This window comes from Epinephelus fuscoguttatus, linkage group LG5 (assembly GCF_011397635.1).
Source record: "Epinephelus fuscoguttatus linkage group LG5, E.fuscoguttatus.final_Chr_v1".
NCBI lineage: Eukaryota > Metazoa > Chordata > Actinopteri > Perciformes > Serranidae > Epinephelus > Epinephelus fuscoguttatus.
In genome coordinates this window covers 10,103,145-10,124,499 of record NC_064756.1, presented here as the reverse complement: position 1 = coordinate 10,124,499, position 21,355 = coordinate 10,103,145, and the positions used below count along the sequence as shown (strand labels likewise).

Here is a 21,355-nt window from a genome sequence, read left to right as displayed (position 1 = left end):
ATCAGAGTAGACAGGCTCTGTGGAGACTAACCTTGCACCTAGGCCCAATCCCAATACACCCCTTAACCCTCCCACTTGCCCCGACCCCTCCGTTTTGTGCGTTCACCCATAGGGGTAGGGATGTCCCCATTCTCATTGAGGCAGAGGGGAAGGGCAGAGTGCTAGGGCTATATGGCCCTCCAAACTGAGTTTTTTCAGAGGCACACTTCAAAGCGAGTGCTACGAGAAATCTCCCAGAATGCCTTGTGAATCACCAGCAAGATGGCAGGGAAGGCTTCAGAGGCAATGAAAGAAAACCATAAATGTAAGTATTTTCTTTGTAACTAAAGATTTAAAGACTATGATAACCATCGGAAATGTCGTTTCAATGTATTTGTTCTAACAAACAAAACAAAACAAAAATTGCTAGTTGTGAGGTTTCCCCGGCAACATACTCGTCGCGTCTTGACAACTAATAATGACTTTTCCGGGTATGAAGGGTTGTCCCACTTCATAGGGGAATATTTCAACCCCTACCCCTTGTAACTTTGTTGCAAGGGGCAAGGGGCACTCGAAAAAGAGGGGTAGGGGTAGGGCGAAAATGAGAAATGGGATTGGGCCATAATGGTCAATTAAACGACTCCCTACCTCCCTATCACCTCCCAAACAAAGATGAACCTCACGTAATTTACCTCCTGGCTCCCTTACAGGCAAGATGGTGGCAAAGATAACAAAAACAGGGATTCATTCATCTGGTATTCTGCCTAACTTTAGTGGAATTAATCTGCAGATGCTTCGGGTTAAAACGAGACCAAACTTTTTTATGGATGACAGTTTTGAGCCACGACGAAGGCCAGAATGTGGCCTGCAACAGACGGTAAGGCTTGTTGTTTTTTAGCTGAGATTTCTAGACAACTTGCAGCCCCTGCCAGCCGATTGAGAGGAGTGAGGAGTCAGCAGTCGATGACGGTATAAAACAGTCAATAAAACAGGTTTTTGAAGAATTGTGAATCACTGCAACCATCAAAGGTCCTTGAGCATAGAGTCATAAATGTGCACAAAAATACTTTGGCTGATCAGTCCAGTAGTATGCAAGATTAGCTGCGGGCAGACACACACACACAAACACAGGTTCACACACACGACTAAACACATGCAACGCTGCAGTAGCTCAGTCCATAAGGACTTTGGCTGGGAACCGAAGGGTTTGCCTGTTCAAGTCGCTGTCCGTACCAACTATGGAGTGTGGACTGGTGGTTGGAGAGGTGCCAGTTCACCTCCTGCGCACTGCCGAGGTGCCCTTGAGCAAGGCACCGAGCCCCCCAACCGCTCCGGGCGTCTGTTCATGAGTAGCCCCCTCACTCTGACATCTCTCCACTTAGTGCATGTTTAGGTCCTATTTGTGCATGTGTGTATTTCGGACCTGTGTGTAATAGATAACAGAGTGAAAAAAAATTGAATTTCCCCTCAGGGGGATTAATAAAGTCTATAAATTAAATTAAATGATAAGAATTTTAAAAATGGTAGCGTACAATAAATGTTCTAGGGCCATACTGTGTGAAAATTGTTACGTTTCTACTTGTGCAATTATAGCTCGTTTTCATGTTTATTTGCAATATTTTTATCCTCTTTTGGAGGCAAACGGGTTCATGGGAAATGTAGTTGCAAGTTTGTAACTAATTGTCTTTTTTTAAAGATATTTTCTGGGGCCTTTCGCCTTTATTTGATAGGACAGCTATAACACGAACAAGGGAGAGAGAAGGGGGGTGATATGCAATGAAGGGCCGTGGGTTGGAATTGAGCCCGTGGTTGCTGCGTCAAGGACACAGCCTTTGTGCATAGGGTGCCTGCTCTACCAGGTGAGCTTGTGGATGCCCCACTGCTGATTGTCTTAACCATTGTGTCATTGTTTTCAATAATTATACTACAGTGTCATAATTACTTTGACTCTGATATATTATTACATGAAACGGGACACACTCCAACTCCCAGCACACCACCTGATAATGCATTACATATACTGCGCATTGCACACGCTATCAGATTTACACTTCTCCCCATACACACACACACACACACACACACACACACACACACACTCACCGGTCCATCCATTGCGGTTCTCTTTGCTAACGTCAGCTCCGTGCTGCAGCAGGACCCTGGCACAGTCCAGGTGGCCCAGTGTGACAGCCAGGTGTAGAGGAGTTCGACCACGAGGGTCCAGAGACTCTAAATCGGCCTGGATGGAAGAAAAGGAGGAGGAGGAGGAAGAAAAGAAAAAATGGAGGAAGAAAGGAGAGGAAAAAAGAGAGGGGAGAGTGTAAGGGAGGGGAGTGTGCATAAAGGAAAGAGGAGCGGACAGAAAGAAATGAAGTAGGAGGAGAGGAAATTGGGGTTAATTGTGTATCATTGTACTTCTCTTCTATCTCAGATGGAGGGGCGGAGGGAGAAACAGAAAAAGACAATAGACACAAGTGTGAAGATGACGAGAGGGAGATGGAAAGAGAGACATTCGCAGGTGCTAATTGATCTGTCACCACTCCAGCATGGCTGGGAAGTACACTCCCATATCCTACCTTTTTGGATGGATTGGGAATAGCAGACCAACACAGACTAACATTAACTAACAGGTATGACTATCTGCTCCCCAGCCAGAGCTTTTTTTTTTAGCCGTCCTCTGTCTGTTATTCCTCAAAAACGTTCATTCAGAGAAGGCTTAAAGTAAGGTAAAGTAAATAGGGAGCACAGTTCTCAAACTGCCACACCCTTGAGTGAAATATATAACTTATAGCCTCTTTGTGACCAAAGATAAATATTATTTTTCTTCTAAACATTATGTAACTGTCTGACAACAACACTGATGAACAAAACATAATTAATGCTTCAGGCTTCACTTCAGCACTCGGCTCCGCTCTGTATTTAGAGGCATGTCAACGAGACCTCATTTGTCAGCCATGTTACATTAGTGTTAATCTGTCACATCAATCATACTTTGATATGCTAAATTAAAAAGAATCATTGCAGAGGGCTTTTAAAACCCTCTCAGACATATTAAAAGACATTTGGTAGACGGTTATGGATAACGATAGATGCTCAGAATATCAGCTTGATTGATGTTTTGGTTTAGTTTTTGGTGCGTCTTTCAACCAAAAAAATAAAATTAAAATGGGGCTGTGCCAGGCTACGTCTAATTTTAAGCCCTGAAAAAACACAATTTGCTTTCTTGAGGAGTGTTAGATGAGAAAATGTCTGTCACTGAGTAGCCAGAGCTAGCAAATGATAAACTAAGCTTAGCATAAAGACTGGACACAACAGCTAGCCTGTCAAAAGCATAAACTGTATAAAATAACGGATGTAGCTACATCTCACATTGGTTTGTGGACTCTTGTTTTGTAGCCTCAAGTTCAGCATTTCAGCCAATGCCATCTTGTTATTTGGAGCCAGGAGTGAACATATTTTGACAATAGGTTTCAGCTGTGGATAAGCGAGGGGGGATCTGACTCACAGACTGTAGAAACGTCTCGCAGACAGCCTGTCACTCAAGCAGCTTTGTGAGTCACCCCGTACAGTCATCACAATTGTTGAAATTAGCTACAGAGCAAAACCATTTTTGTACCAGGCTGTAAGCATGTTTATTCCTGCTGTAAAATTGGGCATTTTAACATGGGGGTCTGGGGGATTGACTCATTTTGGATGCAGCCTCAAGTGGCCATTCAAGGAACTGCAATTTTTGGCACTTCCACAGTGGCTCAATTTCTCAGACTCCGAGGTTGTCGCTCGGTCCATAGTAATTAAAATCCACCATCTAGCACCTCAAAAGCTTACGTTGTGTTTAAATGGAACTTGTGCACTCAGGTTTACGACATAGGAAGTCGAGTGCACAAACTCAAGAACTCAAGCTCTCAGAAAATGTCCACTTACAAGGTTGTGAATACCACAACAAGAGGCATTCATTCCAGAACATGGTTAACACAAACCCATTTAAACCCAGCTTTAATGGCTACTAGTTTAGGCCAGCATGTTTTTGTGAAATAATGTAACTCTCTGTGAAACCACAATTACTCATTTTTGCACAGATAATTAGATTTATTTTTTCAACATTTTGACATGACCAGCAGGCTAGGTGTTTTCAGTCTTTATGCTAAGCTAAGCTAATTGCTGGCTGTTGCCTAATTTTTGATGTTGGCCTATGAAGATTAAAGTGATATCTTCTCATTTAACTCTTAGCAAGAAATATTGCATTGAATCAGAGTACTTATATTAATACTTCTTTAAAATTAGACCTTACTACTGTTAACTTGTATATGTCAAGGGGAAAAATGTAATAAATATTGAGCCAAGGTTGGAAGGTGTCAGTCTATTGCAGGTCTTGTTGTGCCTCACATGTATTCACAGAACTGTCAGTCCAGACATGTTGAAAAGATGACAGGGTAACACATCATTATAGATCAGGGAGACTGAGAATCCTACAAGTGTTAATGTGTCAAACAGCAACAGTGCCCACGTTACTTACAATCTGTTTATTACTACACCAGCAGTGGTGCTTGTACACCTGATGATATCATGTCTCTACACAAATCATTTCATTTAATCAAACACTGGCTGTACCGCTCTGCATGAAACTGCTCATCCCTCTCTCGGCTCTTTCATGCTGTTCTATGCACCACTGTTTTCACGTTGCCTCTCTCTCTGCAGTGCACTGCACTGATCTCAGATCTGCCATCCAGTTAAACAGATGCTGACGGCCACCATTATTCAGGAACAAGACTGATCCAAGGTCAGTTCTGTCAGTCCGTTGCAGGCTTGAATTCTAATTAAGGATTTCTCTCTGAGATAAGTGTTGTGCGACTCAGAATCACCACTTTAATAAAGACCTTAAGTAAGCTGTGGGAAATTCTTTCCAGGAATAAGTATGAAACCATTTGGAGAACACTGTGAGGGTCTGAGTTGTTTTTTATAGCATGTTTATTATACTCTGATGTATCAGAATCATGGCTGAGCAGGTGAATTCAGGGAAGAGGCCCGAGTCCTTATTGATCCACATAAATCCGTAAATCAAAGCAGGGGAAGGGGAGGAAATGTATTAAGGGTGAATTTTTAAGCAACTGAAAATAGACCAAACAACTCTACAACTCAATATGCCTGCATGCTGCCCTGACTGTTTACTGCGCTCAGTTTATAATATCCTCATAAAAATGACTGGCAGCTACTGTCCTGCACAGGTTAACTGTTACGCTCCAAGAAACACACACTCCGTGAGCAGAGCCAGGAAGACTCAGCAGTTACATTATCAATCAGTTACTGCAGGGTTTCTGTTTCTGCTATTTGCAAGGGAAATGAGATAAAACCGCTCGGGATACACACAAACATTGATGAGCATAAGGATGCAAATACAGACACAAAAATACACATTACAATACTACAATACATTCTCACGCACAGTCACAGGCTCTTTATATGTTAAAATACAGATCTAGTTTAGTAAAACATAACTCAATAAAATGAACATGATATTCCGGTTCCAGTGTGTTAATGGCTGCACTATCTCTGTACAATCTCTAACTATCCACATTTTGGTTAACAGCTCTCTGCTCTCCACAGCTTTTTCAAAAGCATCCCTGAAGAGAAAAAGACAGGCAGAAATTATGTGGCAGGAGAAATTTCTATTGAAAGAAACCGCCTGTCAGCAACAACTGTAACATGTAAGACAGGCGAAGATGGAGAAAGGGAGAAAAAGAAAAGAGCGACAGATTGCTGTTGCGAGCCATGGCTATGGCAAACAAAGATTTGGGGAGGGGTGAGGAAAGAGAACAGACGGAGAAAGAGAGTTAGAAGTGAGGAAGAAGGAGGAAGGCAGAGAGGGGGAGCTGAAGGAGACAACAACATGAGGGAGTCCCTCAGGAGCCGTGGAGGCTGGGGAATAGAGGGAGGGAGCGTCATAGCAACACAGGGAAAGAAAGAGAGCAGTCAGCTTTGTTTGCGTGTGTGCATACTGGAAAACGAACAGGGTGTAACATGCAAATACAGCCAGTGTCAGTGCTGTGTGTGTGTGTGTACATGTGTAGCTCAAGCAGTGTCTCAAAGGACACTACATGTAACGTGTGCTTGGGCAGCACAAATATGACGAACTGTCAATGGAAAGAAAAGTCTAAAGTAAGGCATCCATCATTTCAACAACATGAAAGACTGTGTACGCAAAAAACCCAAAAGTGCATACTAAGAGTGAGCCTTTGAAAACAGTTCCCGCCCAAATGGAAATAGTATTTTGGAAAGAAACCATTTACATATTATTGTATGCACATGAAAGGGAGAAGACGAGAGAAACAAAAAGACTGGAACAAAGCTGATGGTAAAAGAAACAGATGAGAGAATACCGAAAAGAAAGAAAAGGAACAACTTGGCTCGTCTTTCATTTCTGTCTTTTTATGGCACTTGTACTGTCTCACAGCTGTCCTTTCATCCATTGCTCCCTCTTTAAGTGGCTGCGTGTAATGTCAGTGATTATCAATTTAAGCTTATTTTACAGCTGTACTCGATTTCAATGACTCTGGATGTGAGCACTGAGGAAGAACGGCTGAAATGCAGCATGAAGACACAAGGGGAGCCGGAGAGGAGTGAGGTGGGATGCTAATAAGGGCGAGGCTAAACAGAAACATGTGGCAAGGTGGATGGAGACAGAGACAGAGGGAGGGGAAAGTCAAGAAGGGATAGCAGTGAAGTGATTACAAGGGAGGATGTAGAGGGAGACAGGTTGGAGAGAGCACAGGATGCTGCCAGAAAACATTGTACGAAATATATAACACCGGGTGACAGGGAACCAACGGAGCAATCTACTGAAGTGTAGCCTCTTTCGCTGCTTCCCCCTCTGCTAAAATACACCTGATGGAGCTCCTGTCTTGGTAAAAGAGTGACTGAAAAAAAGCAACAGGAGAATATATTTCACCTGTCTTCTTAGCTTCTCTGTGATAAATTACACAACTGATTATTTGCTACATCCATTATGTTCATTGCAAGTCCCTCTAAGTAAACCAGTCAAATTAAAACCTGTAAGGTTATTGAGTATCAGCTTGTTGATGTCTCACAGAGGGCCATATTCCTATGTTTATGACCTTCGTCAAAGTCAGACCGTCTTGACAGCAAAGCTACCACGTTCATATTCACACCAAGGACTTTCTCAACTTTCACTTGAGTTTGAAAGGTTCAGACATTCCCAATCTGGATCATGGTCTTGATCTATAGCAACCTCTCCATCACCAGCTCTCCTTTATTATTAAATCTGTTGTAATGACACCTTCAAGCACTATCAGAAAAAAAATCATCTGCTTCTGTAGCCTCAATAATTAGCTGTGGCTCATTTGGTCCAATTTGCATCAAAAGTAGCCGAGAAATGGTGACAGACGGTGGTCAGAGTTTACAGAGCACACAGGGAGCTACACTGTGAATTCTAAATAAAGTTCAAAACAGTAAAAACTTTATTTATGGCAACAAGAAGGGACGATTTGGGAAAGCAGTGGTGACACACAGCGACGTGCTAAGCTACTGATAAAGCATTTTAATTTACTGGATGTCGGTGGCACACACACAAACACACACAGTCATCATCACTTCCTGGAGACTTACTCTAACCATAACCGTGACCTCTACTCACCTAACCTAATCTTACTGAAACCTTAACCCAGTCTTCATTCCAGTATTTAATGACTTAAGTTAAAGGGACTTGTGTCTTGTCCCCAAAAGGAAGGGTAGTCCCCACAATGTGACTGTGTAAACAGATTTATGTCCCCACAACATGAGCAATACACGCCACACACAGGAGCACCACTTAAGTCCACTCATGTCCACCCACCACTTCACACGGGCCTGCAGACACAATGATATAATTACTTATTGGTGTGTAAAAAATATTCAGTTGAAAAACAAAACACACACACACACACACACGTACACTTGAAACTAAATCACGATGAAGAACACTGACGAAGAGCCCCATTAACAAAATAGGAACTCTGGAGGAAATTATTGTTTACAACTAATGGGTCATGTAGTCTCTCTCTCTTTCTGTTTCACACACACACAGACACACACACTGGCCTTGTTTGACTTGTGTGGTTACAGTAGGGACATTACATCATCCCCTCTCGTCTCTCAGCATCCACTCTTTACTCAACAATGAAATCACTATAGACGACATACTGTGGTGACACATTAGCATCACTTCTGGCAAGATAATTTCTTTTTTTATTTGCGTATGATTTTATGAGTTAAATCCAAAATGGGTCAGCTGACTAAAGAAAGATGTAAATCATTAAAAAAATTATGGCTACGGCCAGTGCCAAAGACTGATAACAGATGGGTGGTAGGGAAGTGTTTCTAATGTTCACTACACAGAAACTAAATCAGGCACTTGGTCTATCACATTAAATTTGATAATGCAGCCTATCTCACAGGCCTTTTCACAGCAGGCATTTTAACTTGCCATAGTAGAGAAGGTGTTAGTGGTAACATTAGGGACGGCTCTGTTCTATTCAAGTGTCCCAGTGAGCTATGGCAGTGTGATAGTGAGCCAGCATGTGCAAAACCAGGACCCTAAGACTGAGTTAGCTACATGGAGATGAGGCATCATTAATTTTGGTATTTACACCTGTGATTTTCTGACAATGACAAAAGAAAAAAATGATGACAAAAATGGAAAACTGTTCCATCAATGCAAAAACAATGTTTTTAGTGTAAATGAGGAAACAATACCGCATTACAATAACTGTTTTCTTATCTCTTCTTTCTCTTGGGGTGCTTTCAGATCTAGAGTTGTCTTGCTTTGGTCTGAATCAGCAACTAAGTTACAAAGTTGTGTAATTGCCTAGAGTTGGTTCATGTTCTCACGGCAGCATTTACAAATGGACCAGATCAAAACTGCTCTTGATTGGTCAGAATTTCCATGCAGAAAAAAATCGAGGAAGTAAAGCAAACGTTGAAGAAGAGTACACTTGTAAGATAAATGTGACACTTTCTAATGTCACAGTGGAGGGACAACTACGCAGGTTGATTTTAGCGCTGCTCATCGTGGACTATATTGCTGTCAGTGTTCATTTTAGTCAAACCATACAGTTTGAAAATGAGGCGCGGCTCCGACTAGAAAACAATGTTTTGATGCATTGGATGTGCTGAATGTGCATATTAAGGCAGTACAGGAGGAGGTGCACATTAATAATCCTCCAGGACTGTAACATGCTCATGTTTAACCCAAACAATGTGTCATGGCTCAGATTGAAGTCGGAACACATTCTCACCACAAATGAACCACACTAGAGTTTGTTTGTAAACGGACTGAAACCACGTCTTCAACAAGGTCCCCGTCCGGTTGTTTTGGTGCACACCTGAGTGTGATTGCTGTGTTCACACCTGCCCAAATGAACCGCACTGAGGGGGCAAACAAACTTGAGTTCGACTGAATCTTAGGCAGATAAAACTAGACTGTATTTCTGACCCTGGACAGTCACACACTCACAGTGTAGTTTTTGGTTTTCTAAGCTAAAGTTAGCTTGTAAAAATCTAATTCAAGATGCAATGTAAGATTTTTGCTGAGAGTTTGATAAGCACGATCTGTGAGTGGTATCAATCTTCTTACCTAGCTCTCAGAGAGAAACTGTATAAGTGTATTTCCCAAAATGTTGACCTATTGCGTTAATTAGTGAACCATAATCTTTACCAGAACGAGTAATTAAAGTGACAAGCTGTGTTACTGCTGTTACTGCAGAAATGGCTGTGTGACCATTTGAATAAAATAATCAACTTCATTTTAGAGCTATTCTAACCTCTTGCTTTTGCAGGAATACAGATGGGACTTCCATTAATATGCAGACACTAAAAAGCATTTTGTCTATTCTGTTCAATCAGGAAAAGGAGTGACATTATAATTTTTTTTGGATAAATTTAATGGATGAAGTCTCCCCATTGGCATCGTGTCAATCAGGTTTATAATAAGAGGGAAATGTCCTCGTTATTATGGCATAGTTCCTTGTTATAAGACGAAACTTGACTTAATGGAAGCACTTTTTTTTTACCATCTTTCCACTGTTGAATGCATTCTCCCCCTTTTTAAAAAACTTTTCTAACACCTTCACCACTTTTACATACACATCTACATCTCTGTCCCTTCTCTGTGTTTTGTTTTTATCTTTGCCACCCTCACAGTTTATTCCTTTTCACTGCTCTTTATTTTGTTCCTTTCCTCTTTTATCTTTTCACTCTCTTTAACCCATATCCATGTCCTATAATCAAACTCTAATTATCCTCTCCTTCCCTCCCTCTTCTTGCCTCCCTCAGTTTCATTCGTTCCTCACCATCTTGCCCTCCCTCAATAGTGAGCTCAGTGGAGGTTGCATTATTGATAGGCATCTCTATCTGTGGCATCTGCTCCTTCTCTCACTCCCCCTCCCTCCCCCGTTCTCTCCCCCTCTCTTCCTCGCTTAGTGTGTGCCCGGTCTGATGCAGCTTGGCAGGTACTTAGGCCAACATCAATCTTTCATACAAACACCACACACACACACGCACACACACAACAAACTGTGCATATACACATACAGCAGCTTTCCGAAAATGTTTGTGCATGGGGCGCAGGAGCAGAGGGTGGCTACGGGAGGGAGGAGTATAAAAATAACTTTTCCTCCCCCCTGCCTCCCTTCTTGCCTCTGTGATTCTACATGCAGAGGAGACTTTGACAAACGCTACACTGCCATGGAACCCTGATCCGTTTTCAATGTGACACTGCTTCAGATACAAAAGGACGAGACAAAACCTGCATCACGGGTGATAGTGAGCAGAACAAATGGTGATGATAACCCCACCGAAGAGTAACAAAACCTCTCGCAATGTCTCACGCTCATCTTAACACAGCTATTCATTTCCACTTGTGCAGGTGCATTAAAGCGTTGTGAAATCGAGCTGTAGAAAACGGGCCAAATGTACCGAATCACCGAATGAAAATGCTAGAATGACCTACATTCCAGCATATGTAATTTCTCAGTTTCACTGCACTTAATTCACTTTACTGTCATCCCCGATCTCGACAGATAGATCAGCAGACAGACAGAGAGACATAGAGAGAGAGAAATAGAAAGTACAGGCGGGTGGGATGCTGACGGACCTGTCAGAGAGGCAACAGAAGTGCAGGGAGAGAGAGTTTCTCTGATGTTTAACTGAAGGTGATGACACCTGTTTGTTGCAGTGAGCTGAAAGACCTCACCAAAACACGAGGAGAGACATGCAGGGCGACAGAGAGGGAGAAAGCACTTATTCCCTCTCCTCACACTTGCAAAGATGCAGGCACACTCACAGATGGAGAGAGCAAATCTTTTTTGTTTGAGGCAGACAGTGCATATGCTATAAAAGAGCATAATCACATAATGTAGCGGCTGTAACCTATTGGAGTGAAACACCACAGCTGTCACTTCCTTTCTTTCCTTGTTCGTGTGTGTGGGTGTGTCATGAGCTTGTGAATTATGTAGCAATTTCAGGTAAACCTAGTGGTGTAGCAAAATATGGTTGCACTTAGCCTGGGCTGATAATGAAATCAGAGGGTCATTTTCTCTGCAAGATTTGGCATTTAACTGGCAGGAAATTTGCAGGTCAAATTAAAGGAGTATCACGATGTTTCACGACGTTTCATACTCATCATATTAACGTTTCTGTAACATAGTTCTGATTACATTTATATGAGTTGACTTTGTCATGGAGATGTGGAGGGGATTGTGGATGGCATGAAACTTAGGCGAGACTACAGCCGACCAACACACAACATGAATTGTTTTTTAGTCATTGCTGCATTTCCGGCAGCCCTTACAGCAATGAACATGGGTATTTTTAAGTGCTCCTTCACTGCCCTTCCACTGGTGTTTGCGTCAATGAAGGTGTGTGTTCTGTAGCAAGCTGCATTTCACTGCATTTCCAGCAGCATTTAGGTCATCGAACATGGGTGTTTTTAAGTGAGCCGTCAGTGCGTTTCCAGTGGTGATTTTGTTGCCAAACATGGGTAGTTTTTAGTGAACTATTGCTGTGTTTCCAGCAGCATTTGTGTCACCGTATGTTCATGTTTTATGGCTAGTCATTAGTGCATTTCCAGCAGTGACTGTTGCATCATACACGAGTGTTTTTAGGGTTAGCTGTCACTGTGTTTCCAGCGGTATTTGTCACACCGAACATTTATGTTTTTTAGCAAGTCATCAATGCATTTCCAGTGGCGACTGTAGAACCATACGTGGGTATTTTTTTAGCAAGCTGTCACTGCGTTTCCAGCAGCGTTGATCTTATACAATAAACATTTGAGGAGCTACAACAGTGTGCGAACTTCACCCTTTTTTCCAGCAGCAAAAAGAAAAGTCAGTGTATTGATTATGTTTTTTTCCCCCCATCATGTTTAAAAACGTGACTTGTATACACTGGAGTCCACTACCAGGAATTGTTATAATCCCTCAACAAAAAAAAAAATTACAAATCACAAGTCTCGCCTTCAGGCTTAAAAGCCTCTTTACTACTATGGTCCAGAATAGCATCAATATTACCGCAGCTGATGTAACCAGCTGCTCATGTGAGATATTTGAACTCATCCACCTGGGACAGCTGCTAACCCTCACACCTTAACAGGATGAGCAAGCTTTTTCCACAAGAGAAGCATCACCTTCGATTTGGAAGAACAAACCCTCATCGTAGTTATTGCTGCTGCTCAGACACAACAACGTGCACACAGCAGAGTGCTGCACAGCAGAGGTTGCAGGCAAATGAGGCTGGAGAAAATAGCATCATCAGTGAATATCAGGGAAAACACCCTAATGCCTCCGAGCTGAATATCATCACCAGTCACAGGCTGCCTCGCTCATCTATCTTTGAATCCTAAAGAGGAGAGGGGACAAAGCCCATAGTATAACACCTGCTTTCAGTGAGTTTGAGAAACTCCTGGGACATTTTGACAATCTATTAGTTGATTCACTGTCACCGGGCTAAAAAGATGAATTGTTCCATAGGATATTAAACTTGCCCGCCCTCCAGTATCCTTTTCACTATCCTACATAGACTTCTTACTGGGTTGCTTAGCAGTATGATTTCCTGATAATTAAATCCCTTTCTGAAAATCTGGACAACCAACCCCACTACACACTGCTCCTTAAGTCCATATGACACTGCAAAGGCATATCAAGCACAACAACCGTACAACATCCAGTGGATATTTTAGGATAGTTCCTCCTTGGTGCCGTGCCATCGTGGAACTATTGAACTTGACAGGAACTTCAACCCCACATTAACCTCTACCACAGTAATGGGATCTGACCCACCAGACTTCTCCAGCACTGCTGCATGAAATGCATGATCACAGGGCTCAGGAGCTGCTCAGAGTTTTTGACAATGTTCCCAGTTGAGGTCAGGACATTTGCACCCATGCTGAGCATGGCCTGGGTAATGATGACCTCTTACGAGATGCCTGCTGGCCAACAAAACCCCATGAAAGACTGATACAGTGCATGAAACCTACAGTAAGACATGGTGGTTGAAATATTCAGATGTGGGGATGTTCGTCTCTTGTGGAGATGGTGACTTTCACAGGATCAGTGACGCGAGGATCGAAGAGAAACACTTGAGGCATATCATCCCTACGGGAATCAAGCTGTGGTGGAAAGGACTCAGTGACCCCGAACATAAAGCGAAACTATCCCTGTTCTTTCTTGGACTTCAGACTAAGCATACTTAATGCCCAGGAGTGAAGACTTGAATGACTTTGAGATGACTGCCACGAAAATTATTTTTTTCAGTCATCAGTGTGCTTGTGACGCTGCTAACTAGATCCTGTCTGTTGCACAGATCTTTACTTCTAAGCATCTCTTCTCTATAATTCCCTATGTATTTGTGTCCATTCCTTACCAGCTTAATTTATTTCTACCCCATCTTCCTTTAATCCTATCACCAACATCCTTACCTATTACTGCTCTGTGTATCTTTCTCTCTATATCTCTCTCTGTGTTAAAAGCTTTCAGCAACTTAACTAAATCTGACCCCAGCCCAGCCCTCATGGCATCTCATTGTGGCTTTGCTGCACTGCAATTAGGACTTGGGTTTCATTACACTGAGGAAAATAAGCGGGGTGAGGGTGGGGTTGATAGATGGATGGCTGGAGGTGAACAGGAATGGAAGGCAACAGGGGATAGAGGGCGCATCACTAAATGCTGAATTGCAGTCAGGCCCAGACCAAGTGACGGTTCTATCCAGACTGTGAGCGATTTCTGGTCAGTTCATGAGAATAAATAACAATCTTCACATTGCAGCCGCAGCCATAAATATTGACATAGCTAATCCAGTTAATATGACAACAGCTTCACTAAACTGAGCTAATCTCATCCATTGTTTATTGTGCACGGACAGTTTGCCAGAGAGAACTGTCACTACCTGATCCGTACTGCAAACCCTATTAGTTCAAATCCTATCCCCTGACCAATGGGCTATCCTGACCCTAACCATTCGAGGTCAATGCCTAACCCAAACCAGTGGAATGTAATTGGACAATACAAGAAGAAGCAAGCCAGCGTGTCTCCAGGTATCGGACACTTAAGTTTAATGCTTTTTAAGACCTTTCAAGATCATTTTAAACTGATTTTTGGATCTTTTTTCATATTCACACATTGCCAGTATGTGGTCCCGTGCAGAGGTATCAAGGAATTAATCTAATTTATCTACATTTTTCCCAACAGGTAAGTACATGTAGGAAGTAAAAAGACAGCATTAGGTTCAATTTTAGGGGGAACCCTGGGGAAAGATAGTTGATTGTTGAGTCTCACTCCCAGGTTTTTTAAATACCAATGCTTTGACTTTGTAGTCTGACCAAACCCAAAGCGTCTGTATTTGACGAGCTGATAATAAGACTCAGCAATAATCTTTCTCTACAGTTACAAACAGCTACTTTCATGACTTTTGATGCCTAATATTTATGAAAATTAAATGCAAGACATTTCTAGACTTTTTAAGGCCCTTTAGACACCCTGCAGGCTGAGAAAAGGAGAGAAGAAGCTTGTAGTAGGCAGGTGCAAGCAGGTAGCAGATGGTTGGCGTAAAGACTCAGGCCCAGAGTGAACACAATGAACCTGTGAGGCTTAATTTATGGCTCCCTTCCCTCATGCCAACCCAGCATAAGATTTTATAATGCTGATTTAACATTAGCACCTTGCCGAGGGCATTATGATCAAACTGCTCACTGAGAGCTGGGGTCAGAGACAGACTGACAGTGAGGACAAGAAACAGCAACGGAGAAAAAGAGCAGAGATCCTTGTTATTTCCTGCCTCCATCCTGAGATAGACCATCACTCTCTACACGGCCCTGCTCTTTCTCAATCACACTGTGCTTTTACATCTGTGTGCAGCCCAGACGGACTCTGCTCATGGTCAAAGTCTGTCATTATTTCCCTCCCACCTCCTCTCTTCTTCTTTTACTCTCTGTCTTCACTCCCTTCACTGCCTTGTTTGCGCCTCCACTCAACACATTTGTTGCCCCACTCCTTGGTTAAGTCTGTCAGTGTTGCCTTCTTGCTTTCACTATTTCACCTCTCTTTACTGGCTGTTAGTTATCACCTTCATATCAACCAGATTTTATGAATCTGGGGAACAGAGCTAAAAATTGATCTCTCATTGCTTCTTGTCTCACCCACTGCTTGTTATGTTCTGCCTATTTCACCACTCATCTCATCTCTGTCTGTGGTCAGCTGTGTACCTGGCATTTATTCAACCACACCTCCTCTTAATATGTTCAGTTTCCTCTCTCTGGCTTTGCGTTGTAACATCGATATCCGATGTACCAATTATTCCACTGTAGCCTGCTGTGGCAGCATTTCTGCTCCCCTCACTTACTCACACTTTATGTGCTGCTTATGGAAGAGTGGGCAAGCACGGGACTCTCAACACATAGTTGTACAGTCTCATGACACAAGTGTTGGAAAACTAGCATTTTAAAAAACTTCATCATCTAGCCATTCATAGCTTTGTTGTGCTGGGAGGTAATAAGAGTACACTCAGAAACAGTGCCGGATATTTGATGCATGCACATAGCAAAATGAAATGAGTCTCATCATTTCACCAAAGGCTGGGCAGGCTTTAAAAAGCTCTGATATGGAGACGGCTCTAGATTACCTTTATTTTACTGCAGCATGAAGCAGAGGTCAGTGATATTAAACTGTTCTTCTACAGCTGAGTGGATACTGAATTCATCAGACACCAGCCATTGTCATCCAACGTCTGCACAATACTGTCTTGCTATAACAGCACAGCCATAATGTGATATCCTAATGTCTATCATGTGATATCATAGGAACTATCACAATGCACTATGTAATAATATTATGCACATGTATTTCTAATATTCTTCTTAGATGCTCCCTGAGTATTTTTCTTTCATGGCTGATGCTAACAATAGAAATCTCTCTCTGACTGTGAATCATAATCTTCAGTATGCCAAGTGTATATGTGTCAAGTGCATGTGGGATCTCTCTGTCAGTTATCCAGTATACCGGGAAAAAAGTTAAAGAGGCTCATTGCAAAATGCAGAGCGTACAAGTTGTCTGGACACGGTTCACAACATGGAGGTGACCCAGCCAGTGGCTAGCAGCTAACGGCGCTAACAGTGCTTTGGCTGCGAAGACGACATACCAATATCAGTGGTAACCTGCTCAGGACACCATCACTCCACTATATCTTTACATAGCAAATAGTGGTTTGCTGTAAAATTAATATTCTGAATGTCACGCACAGAACCTTTAAATATCAATCAAGGTCTGCATGAACTGGATTTAATCTGTCAGACTTGTCTCTTAGTACAGCATGTAGGTCATGCATCAACACAGTCATACCAAAAGCTTAAAGAGTAACACTTTGTGTCCAACGTACATGTTCAGCGGGCATGTATAAAGTGCCATATGGAGATTGGGGTCAGTCTCAGTGGTCCAAATTATCAGACAGAACCAGTTATTTATACATGTGAGATCAGCAGAGCACATCCTCAAGGTCCCTCTAATCTTAACTACCAGATAGCTGGCATCTGTCCACACAAAGTTAGCGACACATGAAGGCCATTGTGGTCCCTCGTGTCACCTTAACTTTACTGATACCTAATCATTTTTTAACCACTGCACTACTGTTGTTATCAAAACAGGACAAAATGTCTGTTTCAACCATTTGCAGCTTGTTGGCTACTAGTCAGATTTACACATGTAATGCAAATAAAATATGGTGAATAAGACCACGTGGTTTACCTCATCCCAAATGTGGATTAATGGACTTGATTTTCATGTCCGCAGTGTTTCAATTCTAAGCATACAAACCAATGCATGTGATACAGTGTCCTGGATATGCACAGCAGGCAGGCCAACTAGGGCCTGGACATACTTGGCAAGTTCATATTTGGAGTCCTGATTCACTAGAATGGAAATTTTAGCAGCTGCAGAGAGACTTGCATTTTACATTTTAATTACAGTTAACTTTGTTCATTATTCCTACAGCATTCAACTTCCATCACTTGTCTGCAGCTATAAAAAAAATCCCTGTGCTGTCAAAATGGTGTTGAACTGACTGGAGCCACGGGAGTCCCACAGTTACCCACAATGCTTCTTGACACCTGTCATCGGCATCACATATGTGTATGTATGTGTGTTTCGAGTGTGTGACTGATGGGCTCGGGTTTAGGGCATAATAAATGGTGTGTGTGTGTGCTGTCCTAGTTTAAGCAGCACCACACATGTAGACTGAGGCTCAGGTTACTATATAAAGTTCATTTGACACAAAGTAGATGTCATGATGCTGACGTTATAATAATTCTATTAGTTTAGTGGCTGATGTGAATAATGTAAGATGCAAAACATAGTGAATTATAAAACATATGCAAAACCATACATGTGCATACACCCACACACATGCATGGAAACAAACACACACGATAAGCAAGAGGGCAAGAGCTAGAGAGGTAGTTTGAACCGTTACAGTTATAGATGAGGCTAAGCAGAAGTTCATCAACAATGAAAGGGGAACAACAGAAGAAAGAAGTGACGCTCTCATTTGTTGTTTACTACCTGTCTCCTCACAACTTGCTCTGATCTACCATCAAACACAGAGAGCTGATGACTGAGGTTTAGGGTCTAAGAGAGTGCCTCTGGAGCCAGCATGAAAAGAGCGAGGAATAGTGGTTGTTGTGAAATATGAAAAAATAAATGCTTTTTCTGCCTTTCTGTTTCTTTTCTGTTTTGTTTGTTCTTCTTTTGACGGCCTTAAACAGCTTTAAAGCCACAGAGATTTGAAACCTATGAAATTCGCTATAGTAAAGAGGCCAGGTGTTTCATTTTAACACATGCTGTAGGCAGAGGTTTAAATTATGCATAGATTTAAGGTCACACAGTGTTCGTGTTTCATAAAGTTTCTACTGTGGCGGATATAATATATCGACATCTGTCTGCCATATTGGTGGAGACAGATTTACATTGGGTACAACAATAAAAACGAGTCCTTATCGTACACAAGCACAAGAGGAGGGTGACTAATCATGCTGATTTACTAAGGATCAGCATCAAATCTCTTTTGCCTCTGAACACTTTGGGACTTGAGATGTTCAACAGATTTGTGTTTGTTCTCACACAGGAAAAGGAACTACGAGGCAGTCTGCTATGCTTAGTTTATATAAAGATCAGATATGATGTAAAGGTCCCAGGTTCAAATGCACGGCAAAGGAGCAATAACATTTGCATCATAAAATATTTATATATACAAGGGTTCCTGAAAAATAAATGGCAATGGGGTTGCGAGGACTAACCCAAACACGGCAAAAGTTTCAGTTTAGAGATCTTAATGTGAATTATCACCTTTATCCGTGTCAATAATTCATACATTTGGGAACATTTTAATATTTCACATAAGCAGACTAAGACTGAGATAGAATTTGGTCACTAGGCATCCTGCATCAGCAAAAGTGTTGGACCAGTTTTGGATTTTGACTAGTTTATGGTACCAGATGAAAAGTCAGTTGATTGTGGAAGACATTACAATAAATTGTCTGAGGACCATGAACACCTGCTCTTCTTCACATGTTCCAATAATCTGTCCAATAGTTGTGAAGACATTGTAAAGTGCTGGACTGACAAACCGAGTGACCTCTGACACCGTCATCATTTGAGCCACATCACTAGCATAGCTACTGGCTAAAGATAGATCCTTGGACCTATACATTTTTATGATGGATTTTAAACCAAAGTACCAGTAAGAGTCATCTGTTTCATTTCAATTCAGTGCTGAGTCAGCAGGGCATGAAAATTAGTATTCATCAACTGCAAAGCTATATAAGTTAAAAAAGGTTTTGTCATCTCCTCGTGTGCCTCAAGAGCATACATGGTTTATTTCCAGCTCCCCTTTCAGGGAAACACAGTGTGTTACCTGTAACATAAATACAGAGGTCTTAGTCAGTTTTAAGAGCCTCTTCACTGTGACATGTTCGCAGTTTTGCCATTTTCCTCCTACTAATTATCATTATGGTTAAGGATTAAATGTCACTACCACACTCCCTTACACTGTAAATGCAGGGATTGTGGTAAACCAATTAATATCTACCTTTGGGGCTCTTGCTGGCTATTTTGGTGTAAAGAAAATGCCTCCAGGGTTATGATTTTGTAACCGCAAGAAGGTAAGCCGAAAGGTTGGCAAGTGTGCGCACATGTGTGTGTGGAAGTGTGATGTCTTGAGACTGCTGCATGATGCATGCACTCGAAATCTGTTAGTTGCTAACCTGCAGAGCATCTCTTATATAATGGCAAAACGCTTCAGTACATTTAAAAAAAGAAAGAAAAAAAAGACTGAATTCACACGCATGCACACTCTTGCACAGTCACTCTCTTTTACACACACACACACACACACACACACACACACACACACACACACACACATAGTGTAATTCTTATCATATAATCGAGTCCCTCGCCCTATGCTGAAGTACTCCAATTTTACCAGTGGCTGAAAATCATTTTCCATGCTTTTGACTATGACAAACATCTTCCCTGCAAACTGAATACAATACCTTAATGATTCCATTACTGTATTTACTGTGGTGGTTGGCAACTGTTCGCCCACATGCTCAGTATCTGCATTGTCTCACCCACTCACAAATGGTTTAGGTGCTGGTGGGAAGGTAGAGAGCCTTCAGTTTTGAGTAGAACACACACAATAATGCTGCTTTACACACAGGCGTAAAAACACCTCTGACTCTGACTAAACACACACACACAAACAGCGAAACACTGCAACACCATCAGGGTTTGCAGTTACAGTGATTTGCAGTTGGAATTTTTCCAGGAATAAACTCCAGTTACAACTTCTCATGCATATTAAAATCCCTGGGATGATAAATATTTTGAGCCCCAATGCAGTAAATAATCCTTAACATATTGAGTATGTTTTGTCACTCTGTGATTTCAAGATGACAAAATGAATGACAAAAGGAAAATAGTGTGAATCCAAGTCTGAGGATGTGGTCTACAAGTGTCCCCCTCCACCCCACAGAGAACAATTAACTGCGCTATTCCCAGTTATTGAGCAGGTTCCTGACTGAGGTATTCCATGAATGGCATCTGTACCATCACCTATTAAATCTATGCACCCACACGCCCATTTTAACGCTTATAATAAAGACACAGGCCTGTGTCTGTAAGGAGAGATGCCTTTGATCGCTCCTCACCGTCTCACCTGCTCTTTCGTTGCCAGCTCTTTCTCCAGCTGTCGGTGTTTGTTGTGCCACACCAAATAGTGGATAGGATAACGACTCTTCTCCGGAGTTTTCTTAGCAGAAATCATCCTCGGATCATAGTTTGCCTCCTGCCCTTTCTTCACTGTGGATTGTAAGGATACTTTGCTGTTAATTTACGCTATATAATCAAACCTATCATCCTTTATCGGCGGTGATGCCCAGCGGCGTATAGGGGCAGCCTTGCGCGTCAGAAACAGTGAATGACTCCCCTGCCTGCTCTGCTTAAAATACACAGCAAAACCCCGTGAAAATCATTTGTAGAAATAAACCCCTTCGTTTGATTGTCTCCGTAGATCAGGCTACACCTTTATTTCTTAACCACCCGTTCCTCCACCTCTTGCCTCCCTCTCTCTTCCTCCCCTGCCTACTCTAACACATCTATCCTCCTCCTCTCCTCCCATCCGGTGGTGACTGAGAAAGATGCGTTGACAAGCTGCAATGAAATGTGCGCACAGTCAGCCAATCCGCTGTCAGGGATGTAGTGATAAAACATATGCCTCGTAAAAAAAGAAAGAAAGATGAGAAAACCCGCAGAAATTATATGTAATGTTTAAAAGGAAACTACAG

The 21,355-nt window shown here is 42.1% G+C and overlaps 1 protein-coding gene across 2 annotated transcripts in view; it reads right to left on the bottom strand.

Moving 5' to 3' along the window:
* Positions 1-21,183, bottom strand: part of ankrd13b (ankyrin repeat domain 13B) — a 57,794-nt gene extending 36,611 nt beyond the window's left edge. For both annotated transcript variants that reach the window (XM_049577271.1, XM_049577272.1), the window contains exons 1-2: positions 20,728-21,183; positions 2,083-2,218 (exon numbers count right to left, since the gene is read on the bottom strand). In XM_049577271.1, the coding sequence (XP_049433228.1) occupies positions 2,083-2,218; positions 20,728-20,835 (244 nt within the window). In that variant the 5' untranslated portion in view covers positions 20,836-21,183. The remainder of the gene's footprint in view (positions 1-2,082; positions 2,219-20,727) is intronic.
* Positions 21,184-21,355: the final 172 nt, after the last annotated feature.